Below are 19067 nucleotides of genomic sequence, written 5' to 3' on the forward strand. Positions count from 1 at the left end.
CGATTAGATTTGTCAGGCTGTAACTTTTCAATTTTTTGTAATATACATCGACTAAATTATGACAAATTAAACTAGATTTTTTATTATTTACCAATGCTTTTAGGATCAGATCATTAATCCACCAGTTCGCATTAAAAATTCAAAAATTCAAAATAAAAAATGCATTGGATTAATAATTAATTGAATCAAATTTAATACTCAACGCATTCTTAATCCAACTGAATCGGTAATGTAGCCCAAAAAGAGGCTGCTTTAATTCAGTCCAATAGGCTGCACTAAGGAAAACAGCGGGACCCAAACCGAAGGCCTACTGAATTCCATGTGTCACCAAAATAACAGAGGGTGGACGAGATTTTGGTGCCTCCCTAAAACCCTATTCAGGCTGCCTTCACTCTCTACACCCCCTCCATAAATCTTCACTCTTCTGGCTTCCACTCTTAAAAAACCTCGACACACCCTAAACAGCATTTCCCAGAAGCCAAAACCAGCGTGTAATTCTGAAAATGTCCGGTTCACTGGACATGTCTCTCGACGACATCATCCGAAATAAAAGCAGATCCGAAGGGCATTCTCGTGATTCCCGACGCAAGCCACGTGCCCCCGCCCCGGGACCTGATCGTCGTGGCCCCATCCGCGACCAGCCAAGAATCAACCCGTACCCAGTCAGACCAGTAAGTTCCTACGCTCCAATGACAAAAACAAATAAAATATGTAGTTTTAATTATTATTTTTCAATAAATAAACAACATCTACTACATCTATTCCGTTGATGGAAATTGAAAATGTAAGCTTTTTAGTGAATTTTGCGATAACATCTTTGATAAATAACCAGTTATTTGGATATTGGGATGCTTGCTCTCTCTCTCTCTCTCACTCACACACGCACGCACGCACGCACGCACACGCAGACGCACACGCAGACGCACACGCAGACACACGCATTCTTGTTTTAACTTCTAATTTATGAAAGTTTATTTAACTGTTAAGTCTATACGCGCTTGCTAACGCGTGCTCTTCACGCGCGAGCAATGCTGCAACTGCAGATGCAATTGGAGGTGCCCGCATGGCAGGGACAGTTGGTTTCGAGTGGAGCACTGGATGTGGAGGCGAAGCTATATATATCGAACTTGGATTACGGTGTTTCTAATGAGGATATTAAGGTTGTTTTTTCTTTCCTTTTTTCAATTGTTTGTTTGCTTATTATTAGTATGTTCTTGTACTTATTCTTGTATTTTTCCAATTGCGATGCGTTGTTGGCTAAAGAAAAATGTGGATTGATGTGTTTAGTTGCTAAAAGAATATGATTTAGGCTATCATCGGAACAGAGTAGTTGTTTTGGTTGTGAGAAATTATATAGAGGTTCTTATTGCATGGTGATGGAGAATCTGTAATATGGGTGTTTTGCCTATGGAGTCTGACTACTAGGTGATGGAGGCCTGATGAGTTATCTTGAAAACATGTTTTTGTTAAACGTGATTGTGGATTTGTGAGTTTAGTTGTTAGAACAATATGATTCAGGATCATTGGATGTGGATTAGTAGTTTTTATTGTGAAAAATAGTAGAGGTCAATGTTGCATGGTGATGTGGAATTTGTAATAAAGGTGATCATGAGAGCGATCGAAGTATTTTTTTAGCACTTCCCTAGTATGGTTCGGGCAGAAGGAAAGTGGGGTGTGAAAGTTGCTAGTTATGATACTAATATTTCAGTTTAGTTGTTTGTTGCAATCTGAGATGGTTTGGTTAAGTAATGCAGGGGGACTGGCTTGTATGGTGCTTGAGATTGTGAAGATCGTTATGATAAATATAAATTTAAATTCATGGAAGCTGTCAGTTAAAGACTATCGATGCATATTTTAGTGGAAATATGGCTAGAAGCTTCAATGCTTTTTCTGATATATATTTGTATCCAACGCTTGCTTTTAAGTCTGAGTAATGTAGGTGGTGTTAGTGATTTCTGACAGTTCAGTATAGTAATGCACTGGGACTCAGTTATATGGCAGGTTTGTGGAGATGGTTGCAAAAATATGAATTTGAATTCCTTGAAACTGTCCATTCTTAATTTACTGGAAACATTGCTAGAAACTTCAATTGTCTTTTGAATGTATTATGCTTTCTTTTATTATCTTTCCTCTAATGTTATTCTGGTACAAGGAACAGTTGGCAGTCTTCTTTCAGAAGTTTGTTTGCTAGTTAAGATAAAAATGGTGCTGCAGAACGAGGAATATGGGAGTTGAGATTAGGAGATGACTTATGATAATATGAATTTGAATTGATTGAAACCATTTTTTATGGTCTATCTATGCATATTTTAGTGGAAATACTGCTAGAAACTTCTCTCCGCAAAGTACTGTACCTATCCTGCGGCTTATTTTTCTTCCCAACCAGCTTTTTGAGAACAAGGTTTACCTTTGTTGTTGTTCTGTTTGTTGCAAATTAGAGGATTTATAGTTATTTGTCTGGTTTTGTCATAGTGGCTTCTTCGATTTGTAGGTGCTTTTCTCTGAGGTTGGTGACTTGAAGAGGTACTCAATTAATTACGATAAGAGTGGAAGATCAAAGGTATCTGCTGTTGTTCAAGTTTGAAGCCATTTTGAAATGTTTCATAGTTGCTGATCTCTAGCCTGCCCGATCTTTTTTTCTCTACTGCTGAAAATGCTTAGTATCTATTTTAGGGAACTGCAGAAGTTGTCTTTTTCAGACAGGCAGATGCTTTGGCAGCTATCAAGCGATACAACAATGTTCAACTTGATGGAAAACCAATGACAATTGAACTTGTGGGAGCTAATGTGGTTATGTCTGCGTCCGTCCCTCCGACCAAAAGCGGCATTCTGAGAGCACCAAATATGGCCTCTAGAAGGTCTGGTTTGCAAGGGTTTTTTGTAGCTATTTGCATGATAATCATTGTCATACGTCTTGCTTTTCATCAATTAACTTGGTATCTTGAATCTACTTAATTGTACCTTGAATGTTCTGTTTGGTCCATGTGCAAACTTAGGCAACCTATCTTATTCAGACTCGAGAGTGAGTGTTGGATACAAGAATGTGTATGATAGAAATATGGTCAGTTGTTTTCCATGTATTTGTAGGATTGTTCCCCCATATCCATGTTTGAGTATGTTTTGGATATTGGTATTAGATGCAAGTATTTTAAGAAAAATGAAAAGTTTTGGAATGCCAGATAACATGGTAGGTAATAAACCAGAGAGACGAGATGGGCACTAAAAGATGGTTTTGGCAAAAAATTGGAAATTTTCATGGAAAACTCGCTTTCATGATATGTTGTTCGGATTTGGATTTGGGTGAATGTTGAATATGGGTAAGTATATATTTAATTTGTTACTAAGTTGTTCTTTATATTTGAAGAGTCCTTGAAGACTCATATTTTGATACTCATATTTGGTTATTCGTAGTCAAATATGATAGTTGGACATGGGCAACTGGGCAAGGGTATGCCAATACTGTTTAAGTTAAGACTAAAACATGATGTTGTTTGTTCCTTGGGACAGGGATCTAGAAAAGATTGGTGTTGGAAGGGGATGGTTTCGCAGATTTGGTCGAGGACGTGGGCATGAACATGAACATGAACGAGATGGACCAATTGGTAAGAAATTAACTGCAGAAGATCTTGATGCTGATTTGGACAAGTACCATTTAGAAGCTACAAGAATTAAATGATGATATTTTGCTTGTTCCATTACTCTTAGTTTTTGAGGGGAAAAAAAACAGAAGAGGTTATTTCAATTGTTGGATTACTCTAGTTTTTGAGGGGAAAAAAGAAGAGGTATATGGTTGGAAAATGGTCACTGACATTAAGAAGGTTCAAAGTGCAGATTCTCTCGTGGTTTTTATTTTCCTCGATTTCACTAGGATAAGTTCTTGCTTGTAAAAAAAAAAAAGTAATTAAATGTACTTTTTATAAATTTAGAATTTTGTCTTTATATTTTTATTTCAGGAATTTAATTTTTCTATTTCTTACATTTCAAAATTCAAGTTTACTGTTACATTTTTAAATTTATTAATGCAAAATTTTGAGCTAAATTTTTTTGTAGTCTTGTAACTAAAACAAATGATGTAATAAATTTGAATTTAATAAAATAATTTTAACAGGTTTAAATTTTTAAAAATAAAAATATTGAGAGAAATTCAAATTTATGAAAAAGTTAATGGTATACTTTAACCAAAAGTAAAAGTTTTCATGTTAGTTTTAGGATTGTTTTAGATTTATCATTTGTTATTCTCAAAAATTAAAAATAAAAATTATCATTTGTCGCAAGGTTGATTTATATGGACTTTAACTTGTCTGGTAAATCATTAAAAACTCAAATCTTTTGAAAATTAATGATTTAATTTTTACATGTTAATTAAAATAATTTGACAGAATTTTTATTATTAAAAAGTGTCTTTAATTAATATTTTAAAAGATTAAAATTAAAATAAGATACATGACAATTACTCAAACATGATTGTTAATATATTAAATAATAATCCATATAGTGTATTACCAGTGCATTTTTTATTCTACAAACAATTTTAAAAATTACCACACATCTTTTATTAATATTTTACCTACCAAGTATTATTCCATTTTATAATTTAAACAAGTTTTCTTCTACAACTTAATGTTTTTAAGGAAACTATCCATGGTTACTTCAAATTCAAATAAATTCTAAGTTTTTAATTTTAAAATTATAATTCTTTTTAATATGTTATTTCTTAAAATAATAAAGAAAAGAAGTTTCATGTCAAAATCAAAATCTAGTACTATTAATGCCAATAATAGCCACTATAACCTGACAGCATTTAAACAAATTTCCATTAATACCATTTTCGAGTTTCTTTTACACCAACATACAATTCCACATAATTTAACAAATAAATAATGAAAATGATGGATGAGAATGCAGGAATTTAAAATTCTTCAAAGAGATTAGGAAATATTTTACACAAATGATTTGCAGTGAAGATTATTATACAAACAACTCATAGAATGGAACAATCAAAACTTATACATGAAGCAAAATTCCCAGAACAAATTTTACAATAAGAGCCAAATTCACATATTTACATTGTCAAAATTATGTAAAACACTTAACAGGTATACTATGGAGATGCCCCTTAAAAACAGACATCCAAGGTGATACCTTCACTACAACTGGGATAGCGTTCAAGGTCGAAATTCAGTCCTACATCTAACGGAAATTAAGTATCCTTTGTCCGCTGACAGGCCTTCCTGAGTTAAGTCGAGGTTTTCTTTTATCACTAAGGATGGCCTTCAAAAAGTAGCCAACCATGAACCATATGAAGTTAAAAAGGAAGGCCATGCATAATCTAACTATGAACCAGGAGGAGTTTCTTCTAGTTGCCCAGAAATTCTTCGGCTTTGTGTCAAGTACATGAATAACTGTTCAAAATGAATCAATATATATTATTACAATGAGCAACCAACACAGGGTGCATTTCAGGGATTATTTCAAGTGACTTGAAAATGAACTAGTCTTCAAATTTTTATTTCCGATATTCCAAACAATTGAGAAACAACTATTGATCTAAAATCCAAAGTTAAGGAGCAGGAAGGAAAGGATGGTTTAAATATTTTAGCAATAACTGTATGATGACGGAAAGGCATTGTTTGACTCAAACTTACAAAATAAATGAATGAATATGAATGAATGGACAACTTCATAGTGACTAAACTTAGATGGTAATACCTGTAGATGTGTTCAATGCCATGAAACTAATAGCTCCAGTCACTCCATTTTTTTTCCGGGAATTCCTGCAATTTTACGGTCTCAAAATTAGCACCAATCATTATATTACCTACAAAGTCTAAAAGTGCATTAAATAGTGTCTCGACTCGTAGATGGAAATAAAGTAGGCACTAAAAGTCTCACCTTCTCTACTTTTATAGCAGATCTAGGAGCACATGTAGCAGTGTACGAAGTCTTTCTGACATCTGATCACAGCTTGTAACTTTAATTGTAAGGGAGCCAGTCTTGGAATTTCTCACACTTAGCCTAAATTTGAAAATTTTGCTCTTTTAAGTTTTGAACTACCTTATGATTTCAGACAGTCTTATGCAGGTTACAGAATCACATGCATCAACAATGGACTCGAAAAATCAGGCCAAATGTAAGGAATGTTGGGTTAATGAACACTGCAGTATGCAGGAATGTGTATTAAAATTGGCAAAGAATCATCAACTACGACTGAGCTTAAAGATCATTTGACAGCTGAAAAATCCCGCACATCTGAAGATATGGATTCTCAAGCAGCTTTTCATTGTTACTCTGTAGATTAGGCACACAGAATAAAGACTTCAGTAACAGATAACTTAATAGTTGTTACAATAAAGCATGTAAACCGCATACAGAAAACAAGGGATAAAATAAATAATCAACCTTTCCTATCAGCACTTCAAGAAATGGACACTAATAAAATGTTCAACTGGAACATAAGCGAACTATATATTGCAGTCATGATATCTAACAAAAAGTACAGCAAAAACAAACCAACGACTGGCACAGGGATTGGCTGACCCCAACATAATCTATACACATAACAAGGAAACTGATTCAAGTAGAAATGTAGTTGGCAAAAATATTGTTTCTTACGTAAGGTTTAATCGAATTTGAAATTAATTAGACAAGGAAAATGTAATGGAAGTGTTTCTTTCCAGTGGAACATGCCATTATAGGGAATTTGAAACCAAACTAACCTTCCATATTCATGCAGAATACATTCTCAAACGTAAGTGCTTTTTAATTGTGATAAAGTGACTTATACCGAATAGAGGACTCACTTACCTGTTGAGCTTTAAAAACAAGCTTCTGTAGCATGTGTTGGTACTTTTCTGGTTTTTCGGTCATCATTCTCTGCGAGGTTCCCATACTTGAACAGTTTAGTGCAAAAGCATAACCACGAGTGGGAGGGAAAATAAGAGGAACAGAAAGAAAATAAGAAATACATGGGGACACAAAATACAGCTTTCTTACCTTCAATAGGAAAGCTGAAGAGTAATATGCCACCCTGGAATCAGTATCTTCCAAAAGTGCCCTGAAAGAAAGAACAAAAAAGAATGCATAATTCTGGCATACCATCAGGTAAGCTTCTGTCAGTTCACTCTTACGAGCAAAGAAATAGAGTTTACCTGAAAAAATCTTCTCCACCAACATCCTGAAAAGCTTTAGGATCTGCAGTACATTTACCAATTAGAAGTAAAAGAAGGGTGGCCCGAATATCAGAAGTAGCACCAGGTATGTTCCCTCTTCCTTTGCTTCCAACAGCAACACCTAGAGCAATGTTGTCAGTTGCAGCACCTGCAAGTTGAATCAAAGGCCAATATAACAGAGCAGCTGGTACACGTGCAACTAATTGCATTGGCACAATGGCTTGTCCTTGGAGTAGTGATGCGGCCATAGAAGCTATCTCATGTATTGGAGAACTACCGTGGTAGCCAGATTTGCTATCAGTTTCTTCCATCAATTCGTCCCAACTACAGCTTGCTTGTTTAGGTAAGCGCTCATAAGTACTAGTATTTCTAATTTCATCTGTGCGGGTGAGAACTTTAGGTTGTTTTACTCCTTCACCAAATGGCATCACAGTTGAATGGGGAACTTTCAAGCACAATTGAGAGAATAGAATGTCACACATCTGTTCACCAAAGAGATGAGAATAGTGACTCTTAAAGATGCTAAAGAGGAAATGGTATTACATATAAATCACAATACATAAATAATGGTGAAAATCATTAAAATTTTGTGAGAGTGAAGTTAACAATAAAATCAGCTAATCAATCAGGATTTTGATCAAAGATAAAAGAGAAGAGCATGAGGGGCATTTTACTCCAACAAATATCCAAGATGGATCTTCTTACCCTTCATTAAACATTATTTATCATTTGAAAAAAAAAAAAACTCACTAAAATTTTGTAAGATGGTTTTAAAGCTCTCCAAGCAATTTATAATTATATACCTTTAAAATGTTTATGCGGTCCGTTTCATTTATAGCTACCAAGGACAAAGCACGGCTCATGATGTCAATCACCGCATTTGCTTTCTCAAGTCGGGAATCACTATGATCAGGGCTAAAATCTGTATCGCTTGACTTTTGCATTTCACTCTCATCTAACAAAAACTTGCACCGCATGAGAAGCCTTTCCAGAACAAATAAGAAGCCCCACCTAATATTGTTGTTTTTTGACTTCAAAAGACCACACATCAGCCAAATAGACAAAGGTATGTCAGAATGATCACAGAAATCATGAGCACCGGCATAAGCAATTTTATTCTGCAAGCTCTTGATATTAGACCATATACTCCCATTCCTTGACTCACTTATTTCAGCAATAAGTAGATCTCCCAACCAGATATATCCATTTTGGCGATAAGAGATTCTATCAGAATGAAGAAGAGAATGCAATATGGTCCAAGCAAGCTTTGCTTTCATTCCAGCACCATTTTGCACAGATGAACCCTCAATATCATCCATGAACTTGTTGGATTTAGTTATCTGTTTCAGATGCAAGAACTCCTTGTCCAAATGAGTAAATGAACTTATTATTGCATCCAATTTCTCTGTAATATTTCCCAACAGCTGCAAAGGAAAACAAAAAATAATTGGAAAGCATACTTGCAATACAAGGTCAATTATCAATTTATCAAAACTCTGCAAAATGCAAGTAGAGATGATGAGAGCCAGAGGCAGAATTTAACATGATAATTCTAAAAAGGATCTCCCCCTCCCCTGATTAGCTATCAATTTCAATTAAAAAAAGCATTAAAAAACATTTAATTAAACCTAAAAATTCATCATACTTATAAAATTTTCCCAAATTTGCACTATTAAATGATATTTAATGAAAATAGCAAAAATATTCATGAGACATTACCATATTTAATCGCTCACTGTTAGGGTATCTAGACAATGCAGCAGAAATTGATCTTCTCAAAAGCTCCCCAATGCCTTCCACCCCCAGCTTAATTGAAATATAAAAAGCTTCAGGTGCATCAGCCAAAGCAAGCAGCATAGCAATGGGCTGACTCTCATCATGACTATATTCAGAAGCTCCTGTCAATATGCATGTTTCATTTATTTGATGCAAAACATAGTCAAACAGCACCAAATATAGATGTTTTCTTTCTTCTCTTGTGGTTGCCAATGAATACTGCACATGTTAATTTAAAAGAGAAAACATACATGTTAAAACATTTCTCAATCAATATGGATAAGTTTTAGAAAGCATTAATACAATGAAAGGAAATATAAATAAGGATCAAGATTTAAGACCACCCATACATATTTCATTGACCTCCATATTTTGTGAAGTACTGGAAACTCATAATGGAATTAGTGATTTGACAATCATCAATCTTTCATAGGTTCAACAACTTTGTAAACAAGCACATTGCAAGTCGATCTTATTTCTATAAATGACCATATCAAACTAATCAGCATACCTCAATGAAGATGAAATCAATTCCTCCAATCAGGTCAACCTGGTCAACAAGAAAGCTTGCAGCACTTATGATGGATGTAGTAGCTTCATCAGGTACTTGATAAAACATGTTTGTTAGGATAGAAATAAGCTTGCAGTGAACAAGTTCAGCCCAGGAATTAAACCGGCTAGTCTCTACAAGTGCCTTGACAACCTAAAGACAAACACAAATGAAGAGATCGTAATGAGACGGATTTATTGCCATAATAATACTAAGTTACAATATGTTAAGCTAAAACCTTTTAAACAGACAACTGTAACTGTCTTAAAATTTCCTCAAAAGGATGTCCAACCAAATATTAAGTCAGATTTGATTGGAAGACAGTAGTAGTATGGTTTTGAGAGAGACATTGTGGACAGGAAGCATAATGGGGTAAAAAAGTGAAACTTACCATTAATCAATTCCAAAAAACATCTTAAATCTTTTTATGACACTGATTCTGTTTCCAATGAGGCAAACCAAATATCTATTCCAAACTGAGGGTGCATAATGCAAAAGAAAAAGTGGAAACTGACTAGGGTCAATAAACTCATTCAACATGTTCAATTTTTGATCAAGACATGAGGTTCTCTACCCAGTGAGAGATACCAAATACCCATCCCAATATTCTCAGAACCCATACAGATAGAAATGAATCACATATCTAGCAAATCCTACAAGCCTCCAGTCATGCAAGACCACTATGTAGAGAGAAAAATGGCTTATGCATGATCCGAAAAAAGTGGCATCAAGATTATCCAGAGGAATTCTAATGCTAAGATTACATATTGCATAGATAGGCGGTAGAAGATAATTCTTCCAAAAGAGTTTAAACTATCTTGTGAGGAACTTGGCTCAGCTAAAGCATGCCCCAGAAGTTTAACATGGTAGAAGCAATAGTGGTATGATATCAAGGAATAATATTGGGTACACTGCCGGCGGAGTTTTTTGACTCCACAAGCAGGGTCAGGGAGTTAACAAGTGTCCTATAGGGGTATAGTAAAATATTAAAATAAAATAAATATTTATAAAAAAGACACATGGAAATTTTTTAAGGCTGCTTGTGGAATAAAAATAATACACTGCAAGTGTACCAAATACTAACCTTAATATCAATTGGGAAGATCAATAAGTCGACTAGGATGTTTCAATTTTTTTCATTTTTATGTTTAAGGATACTGCCAGTCTGCCACTTCTACAGGACAAGATGCTTTCAAATATGGAATACATATACTACACACAAGTGAACTTCCAAATTTCCTCCACTTTCATACACACACAAACACAGAGAACACTCTCATTGGTTAACTCAAGGTGCAAAACAATATGGTAGATAGGCAGGGAAAACTGACTCACCCTAATGTCAAGTCCTTTTAATCGATTTCTCCGGATTTTGCCTCTATCACAGACAAAAAACAGTAAGCAGCTTAGAGCAGAAGCCCAGACAGATTCTTCCTTCTCTACAGTCTGCAACAGGTATTAAGGGCATGAGACCATAAAGAATACTGAGGATAAATACAAAAGCATGGTAATAGTAATTTTTTTCTCTTTCTTTTTTTTTTATAAAAAAAAAAGGTGCATGGATGGGACATTCATTAAATCCAAGCAGCCAAAGCACACAATATTCAGTTCAAAGACTGCCTGTACCTGAACAAGAAGAAGAAGCATCTCATATAAAATGTTTAAAATCCAAGATTCAAATTTATCAATGGCTGAGGAGTTGCCCAACTTCTTGGCAGAATCTATTTTTCTTATCCCTTGCATGGTAAACTGATCTTCACTATTTAGAAGCAATTCTTGAGCATACTCTTCTTCAATTGCAGATTTGTCATCATTTACCATTGGCTCCAACAAGTGAGCATGGACTGCAAGGTTTATAATTAAATCAAAAGCACGCACCCTACAAGCTGCTCTTGGAGAACTAAGCATTTCCTGCAAGAAATTTCATTGTAAAAAGGTAAGAATTAAGAGATGCTCTACAAATGCTTAAACAATAAAGAATTGAAAATGTAATTGACACAAACCTCAAGCATAGACAGAGTAAGGGGAGCAGCAACTCCAGAATCCAAGACATACCTAAAAACAGAATTTTCAACAACCGCCTCCATACTAGTCACCAGATAGAAACTTAAAAGATAAAAACAAGCATAGGAAGAAAATGAAACAAAATCAATCACTAAAGTTTTTTTACTTATTCACTTTAAGCAGTCTGCTATTTTACTCATCCACCCCCATATTTAAATGAATAGAAAGGAAAAAAAGAAAGATTTATAAAAATTGAAATTCAGGACCAACCCCTTGGTGATACTTATAATAACCTACTCTTGTAATGGATCAGATTTCTGGGAAAGAAAACTCAGCAATACTTTTAAAAGTACCGGAGATTTCCACTACTTATCCAAAGGTGATTATTGCGCTTTCAACTAAATCTTGGGTTAATATTTCTTCAAATAGTATTGTCTTTTTCAATTAATTTTCATTTATCTTCATATTCAATTTAAAATCATTAAATTAAATTTGAACCATAGATTAATTTTAAGGTGAATCATCTTTCAACAAAATAGAGAAATCACTATATTTTACGTACTGGAGAGGATGTTTACCCCAGTTAACATCTAAATGATTATTTTATAGAAAAATATTGTTAAATAGCATTGATTTAGTGCAAAATTCCAAGTGCATCATAATACCATGCGTTTGTGATTGCAGGATAAAAGAAAAACAAGTTTTCCACCCTCCAAACAGGGATGGTTTTGACATAACTTATGCACCTCAGGCTAAAATCAGCACCATCAACCAACCAGATCTAATATGCAGAAAGTAACTGGAACAACTATTGTAGCATTAATAATGTGTCTATAAGCAGGGCATGAGAGAGAGAGATGGTTAAATGTATGGCCAAAATAAAGGACAAAAGAGGTCCAAGAAAAGAAAAAAACAGAAACATACATGTCAATGACCAGCTTAATAAGGACGCTCACAGCCACATCCATTGACTGCTTTCCACTGTTATAACTTAATCTAGAAGATACTGTCAAGGTATTAGCACTTCTGGAAGATGTCTCAGAGCAGACAGCAGCAATAACCTCGGATACCTCAGCAGGATTTAATTGCAGAGGTTGTTGTTCACTAAAGCACACAAACATATTCTATGAGGAAACAAAATAAACATATGCTGGAAACCTCTAAAAAGAACTCCTCAATATGAGCTTTCCATGAGCTCTAATGTTACACAAAATATTACACAAAATATTACGGAAGTTCTAATAGTTTTGAAATAGAGCAACGTTTTGTGTAATTAGGTAATATTTTCTGTAATTAAACATTACAAAAGTTGTAATAATTTGTGTAATTGGGTAATGTTTTGTGTAGTTGGAGCTAATGGAAAGCTTATTTCAGAAAGCTCATCCCAAAACTTTTCACTTTGCAACTCATCAATGTTGTGAACTGAACTTTCAAAATAAATACAACCACCACCAACTGAAGGATGTCAAATTGCACACCTGTAATGACGGTACTGGAAAAGTGGCCGGGCACGTGGGCGAAACATGCTTGCTGGAGAATCATCCCTGCAGAAATATCAAATGCAAGAATCCAAATTGTTGTCACACAACTTTATTCAAAGTTAAGACTTAAAATATGCATAACTAATTCGCTATGTCTCAGGCTATTCAACTTAACCAAATTGACCAAACCCCAGCAAAAACAGTCATAATACAGTTAGGTATAGAAAAAGGTTTATTGACAGCTAGAAAACTCTTTAACATTTAACTTGAAAATCTGGTCTCTTGAAACCACTGCATTAAAGCTACCCGTTTACCACCTTTACCAGCCATTGAAATGCAACGTAGTTACGTTTGGCACAGCACAACCATATCAGTCATACTGATAAAAATTGAAAGGATCCATATGCATGGTGTGAATAATATATAATGGTAAGTGAGACTAAAAATAAAGCTGTCACAGCAATAATTTGAGAGAAGTGAAGAGCATGCCATATTTGACGAGGTCCTCCTTTACTGCGTTTTAATGCTGTTATTGCTCTCAAGTGGGAGTGAGCTGCAGCAGAATTGGTAATTGTTGTGACTGATGAGGGCTGTAAGAGTTGATCAAGATAAGGCATATCAGCTGTGCCAAAATATTTCCATGGTTGACCCTTCATTTTAGCTTCCATGTCTCCAACAAGTAAAGCAGCAGCTCCTACTTCTACAAAATTATGTGTTCTCATGTCTTGAATATTCGCGGACCGATCGCTGTTTTTTGATACAGACTTTTCAAGCGTTAAATTTGTCTTAGAAGCAAAGGAACACATGAAAGAACAAATATCAATAGCTAAAACATACTAGTGACTTATAGGGGGAGAAAATAATGCCAAAACGAACTATTTCAGCAATAGAGGTATGCACAAAATCAATTACCTTTCAGAATACAATAATGACGACTGATGATCCCCAAGCCAGCGCCATTTCAAGACATCATGTGCAAGATATTCAGGATTCTCTATTCCATCAGCTTCCTCAACGTTCGACAAGTTTGAAACAGATAAATTTGTAGCATCTTTCTTCTCTGAAGATTCTCCACCGTTCACAGGGCATAGCTGGGAATTGAAAGATCTACTCAACAAAGATGAAAGTGTAGGAAGCGACTGTCTTGAAGCCAAGGTAGCTCCAGCAAAGGCTGCAGGCTGGAATGACCGCTTTGGAATATGTTTAGCCAATAGGGATCTCACATAATTTAACGATTTTACAAGTGCCGCAGAAGCAAAACTAGATACAGGCAACAAAGGCGAAGCACTTGCAGATGATGTTGATGTTGATGAAATAGATTGTTGATTTAGTGATCGAGACCAAGGTGGCAACCGTCGATTTAGACTAATGTCACATTCAGCAATTAAGTTTACACAAAACTGATCTATTTGCAGCAGCGTCTCCTCACTGGGCTTATATCTGCAGCCAATAGAACACACAACAAAATCCTAAAATCAAAAGAACAATATAAAATAGAATCTACAAATCTAAGAACCTCGGGTCTTTATAAATATTTGCAGTCAGTCTGAAACTGGATAGAAACCACAGCAGGTCCTAATTTACAAAGTGACTAACCTAATTTTATGAGCACCTGGTAGGTGTCAATTCTGGTACACATATCAATATCATATGCCAAAACAAACAGTCCAACACTTTCCTGTTCTACAACAAATAAAATGTAGTGAAAACACAAGCTCACAGCAAGAATAACATACCTTAAAAGGTACCGCTTCAGGAGTGCCACGCACCTTCCCACCACAGCTGGGCTGTCACAAATTATATTCAGATTAGCAGCAAAGAGAGACAAACACTGCACCAAGAATAATGCTCAAATTACAAGGAAAAGGTAAGTAATTATGCATGACAAGCAATAATAATCAAATCAGGAATCAAATGTGAAACAATTATGCACCTGAGAACAATGAGCACAACAATAGTGTACCATTTCTTATTTCTATGTTTTTCTTTTCTTTTCAATTTATATGCAATTCAGTTGTTTAATTATATGGGAATAAATAGTATATTCTTCTGAGGCCATTTCCAAGAAATTTCCAAATACTTCATCCAAACATGATTCATTGGTGTTTCTAGAATAAATTACATACAAGACATGTTCAGCTAAAACTCAATGCATAAATTCAGTGTCAACACTCATATGCAAGAAGCATCAGAAGCCTTCAATAGTCAGTCAACACATCAAGAAAAATTCTTTTAAGCCTTTTATTGGTGCAAACTATTTAAGTTACCACCAAACTATTGTTAATGACCAATAGGCATTACCTATAAATCCTTAAAATCTGCATCTCCAACATCTTTTCCACCATACATGTCAACAATCCCATCTCTTTAAGCCTTCTATCAGTGCGAACTATTTAAGTTACTACCAAACTATCATTAATCAGCAATATGCATTACCTATAAATCCTTAAAACATATCTCCAATCTATTTACCACCCATACATGTCAACAACCTCATTGCTTTCAGAAACTCTTTGAGGTTCAAAGTATGCTATTCAAAGTATAAAGAATCCTCACTGGGATAAAAATAATAATGGCACCATATGATCATTTAGCAGAATAGTTGGTTAATGGGGATAAATTAGAATGACAAATGGCATAAAATAACAGAGGTAATGTAATAGATAAAGAATTACCTGCGTTCTCTCTCTGCAATTGTATGCTCTAAAGTAACGATATAAGCCTGGTCAGTTGTTGAGGGAGCTGCCAGATAGTCCTGTCATTGTTAAATATAAGACATTCTGATATTATAAGTTCAAATACCAATTCCAAAGTTGAGGTAAAAAGGAAGTCCTAATACTGAAATACTGAAATATACATACACTCAATCAACATTCCAAAAAATATGACGTTAAGATACCATAAGATTCACATATAAACTCCACATGTGAAGCAAAAGGAACTTCTAATACCAATATGTAGTGCATATTTCTAAAAAGAAATTCTCAACATTTACACGTGTAATATTGTGAACTGAGATTTGCTTCAGTAGCAGCCTTGTGTTTTAACAATAACAATGCCGATTCAAGTTGGACTCAAATAAGGAAAGCAAATTCAGGGTTACATTTGGAACCCTGGAACAGGGGGAGGGGGACTTTACCATTGTTCCAATACGAGATTATGATATTCCGTTTCCTACCTCTACACATTGTAAGTGAACTCTCATCTCAGATCATAGTAGACTCAGCTTAGTTTTTGACTAAGCAACAGGCACTTACAATTAAATTATATTAGAAAATAGAGATATAAAGATTCTACTTAATGTTGATTCTTAATTAATTAAAGTAGTCTGTAACTGTAAGTAAAGCAATGCTAAGAAACAATTACTTGCTCAGCCGAAACACTGTCAAGATATTACTTTGACTACCTGCTTTGTGATTCCTCAAAGCAAAAAGCAAATTACAAAAGAACTCAAATTTCAAGTTCAACTTATGCATATAACAAAATGCAACTGTTAGTTATAAACGCAACATTTCAGTAATTTGGTCATTCTCATTCTTAATCAAATATGATTTCCAGCCAATTAAAGAACGACGAAGGCAAAGCTACGAAGAAAAATCACAATTTTCACTAATATATAACCATTTTTCAACCACATAAAATCTCTAGCTTCATATAACAAATCAAATTTCCTAAATGCTTTGCCACCTAAATAAACGTTAAAAAGAATTATATATATATATATATATATATATATATATATATTTCCTTTTATTGTTCAACACACAGCATTCAAAAAATCCGAAGTACATAGGAGACAAAGATAAACAATAAAGATTCGAGATCTAATAATCAAACAAACAAACCAACAAACAAACAAACAAACAAACAAACAAAAATTAAATCCAACCAAAATTACGAACCCGAAGCGTCCTCGAAGCTTCAGTAAAAACCAAAGGACCCCCTTGGTGATGCGAGCTAACTCCTCCAGCCACCGCCGCCGGCGAAGAAGACGAAAGACAATCTGCCACCGCACGACGCAACGGCTCCGGTGGCTTCTTAAGCGACGAAGATCTAAGCCTCGACACTCCACTGCCTGCTCCTAACTGAAGCCTCGAACCCCCCGGGCTCCGACCCGGACTGAAAGTTGTAGCCATCGGACTTAGGTTGCACTCCGAATCTACGCACAACCGTCTGTCAAACTTAACTCCAATTAGAAAAAAAAAAAACAAAGAGTTTTTTGAGCAATTAAGATCTTCTTTTTCCTCCTCGATTCAATCGTTACTACATTTGAACAGAGAACAAAGAAAGAGAGAAAATTATGGAAATTCTTTAAAGTTGGCTAAGGAAAAAAGTGATTTTGAGAATGAAAGTAAGTGAGTATTAGCTGTAAGTATGACTGTATAAGCCTAAACCTTTGTTTTATTTCTGGAATTGGAATTGGAATTGTGTTATGAGCTGGCAACCTCTTTTTCTATTTTCTTGTGGTTTTTTTCTGGCATAATTGTAAAAAAAACCCTCAACGTTTGGGAGTTTTTGGTTTTGTGCTCTGAATATTTTTATTCCATTACGATTTTTTCAGAAATCAGCCCACTTTAATTTAGTTTCTATTACTGGGTTTTCAAAAACCAATTATTTAGTGATCAAATTTTGTTTATTTTGTTGGTTTATTTTAAGTTCTAATCAGTTTTTGAAATTGGGTTTTAAAAAATGAAGAAACTCACAAAAAAATTAGAGATAAACACAGAGTCAATCGGTCAAAACCTAATAAAATAAATAAATGGCTAGAAGTAGAGGGTAAGAGAGAAAGAGGAAAGAAGAAAGAAAATGGAAACAAAATGAAAAAAAAAAAGTTAAATAGATGACATCATATATGATGTTGTGCACTTATGTGGCATGCCACATGGGCTACTATGTTGATCTACAGTTTAATTAACGATAAACTCACGTTGACTGTTAAAAGTGGACTAATTTTAAAAAAAATTGTAACGTTGAAGGTGTCAATTAAAAGATAAAAAGGTTAAGGGCATAAAACCAAAAACCCCCAAACGTTGAGGGTTTGTTTTTTACATAGGATTAAATTGATTAATGTTTGGTTTTGGTTAATTCAAACATTTCTTTTTTGATAAATTCAAACTCCATTTTATATATTAAAATAAGAGTTTAGTGTTTTTAATTAGAATTTGTAAATTTTAAATATATTTTAAAACGAGTTAGTATTTGTAAATTACTTTATTTTTAATATATTTAAAAATAAGTTAGCATCCTGTTTTTTTTTTAATTTACAAGCAAAGTTTAAAATATGATCATTTATTTTAATTCTCTTAAGACACATGAAAATATCTTACCCTATTTGATAAATTTCCTTTAAAAATATGTGTCATTAGGATGTAATCTAGCTTTATTCGAAATTTATGATTCGAGCTCAAATTTTATTTTATTTTATTTTTTAAAAATTATTTTTCAATAAAAGATATACTCCATTCTCCTACTTATTTTTAATCTCTATTATAATTTGTTCAAACTTTTATTTAAATTATTTTTAATATTAATTAGAAAAAAATTACAATTAAAATTTAGACTAGGAGTAAATCTGTGAGAATATTTTTATTTAAATTTAGTTATAAAAATATTTTCGATATTTTATAATATATAAATGATAAAATGGATTGAATCTTATAATATATATCAACTATAAAAGAATTTAATATAATTAAAAAATTAAATGGATTGAGAAATGTTGTTTAACATTTCATGTTGGAACGATGATTTCTAGAAATTATATTTTCAAATATTTGATTAAATTTGTGTAAAATATTTTTACTGTTTAAAAAATTACTAAAATTAATATCCAAAAATAGTTTTTTAACAAACAAAACATAAATATTTTCACATTTAAATAATATCTATTTTCATTAATTAGTTTATAAAACTAAATTTGAATATTAATTATAAATCAATAAACAACATTTATGAACAAAAATAACTTTATAGCAAACTGTCAAGCTATTATGAAACATTGAAATGTTATTTTTCTTTATCATAATTGCTTATAATATTGCTTGCATGGATGTTTTATAAATGTTTGATATGTTAAATGTCAAGCTC

General features: G+C 33.7%; 2 protein-coding genes across 3 annotated transcripts; one reads left to right on the forward strand and one right to left on the reverse strand.

Annotated features, from left to right (window-relative positions):
- The first annotated feature begins 280 nt into the window (after nt 1-280).
- Nucleotides 281-3928, forward strand: LOC105780630 (THO complex subunit 4A). Its single transcript, XM_012605063.2, has 5 exons — nt 281-671; nt 1044-1160; nt 2492-2560; nt 2674-2858; nt 3508-3928. The coding sequence occupies exons 1-5, from the start codon at nt 504-506 to the stop codon at nt 3674-3676; spliced, it is 708 nt and encodes a 235-aa protein (XP_012460517.2). The 5' UTR covers nt 281-503; the 3' UTR covers nt 3677-3928.
- Nucleotides 3929-4931: 1003 nt separating this feature from the next.
- On the reverse strand, nt 4932-17368 carry LOC105779909 (uncharacterized). 2 transcript variants are annotated; one of them, XR_008195314.1, is made up of 19 exons: nt 16883-17368; nt 15656-15735; nt 14717-14767; nt 13893-14420; nt 13470-13727; nt 12978-13043; nt 12424-12603; nt 11499-11550; nt 11122-11406; nt 10831-10941; nt 9457-9648; nt 8889-9164; nt 7973-8593; nt 7149-7651; nt 6994-7054; nt 6805-6873; nt 5893-6288; nt 5710-5774; nt 4932-5402 (listed from the first exon to the last, which is right to left on the reverse strand). XR_008195314.1 is itself a non-coding variant. In XM_052629610.1 (17 exons), exons 1-17 carry the CDS (start codon nt 17114-17116, stop codon nt 6214-6216), a joined length of 3642 nt encoding a protein of 1213 aa, XP_052485570.1. In that variant the 5' UTR covers nt 17117-17368; the 3' UTR covers nt 5892-6213. The 2 variants fall into 2 exon arrangements, 1 of the variants encoding a protein (XP_052485570.1); XM_052629610.1 differs by lacking the exons at nt 4932-5402; nt 5710-5774 and having other exon boundaries at nt 5892-6288.
- Nucleotides 17369-19067: the final 1699 nt, after the last annotated feature.

Source organism: Gossypium raimondii, chromosome 4 (genome assembly GCF_025698545.1).
Source record: "Gossypium raimondii isolate GPD5lz chromosome 4, ASM2569854v1, whole genome shotgun sequence".
NCBI classification, from domain to species: domain Eukaryota; kingdom Viridiplantae; phylum Streptophyta; class Magnoliopsida; order Malvales; family Malvaceae; genus Gossypium; species Gossypium raimondii.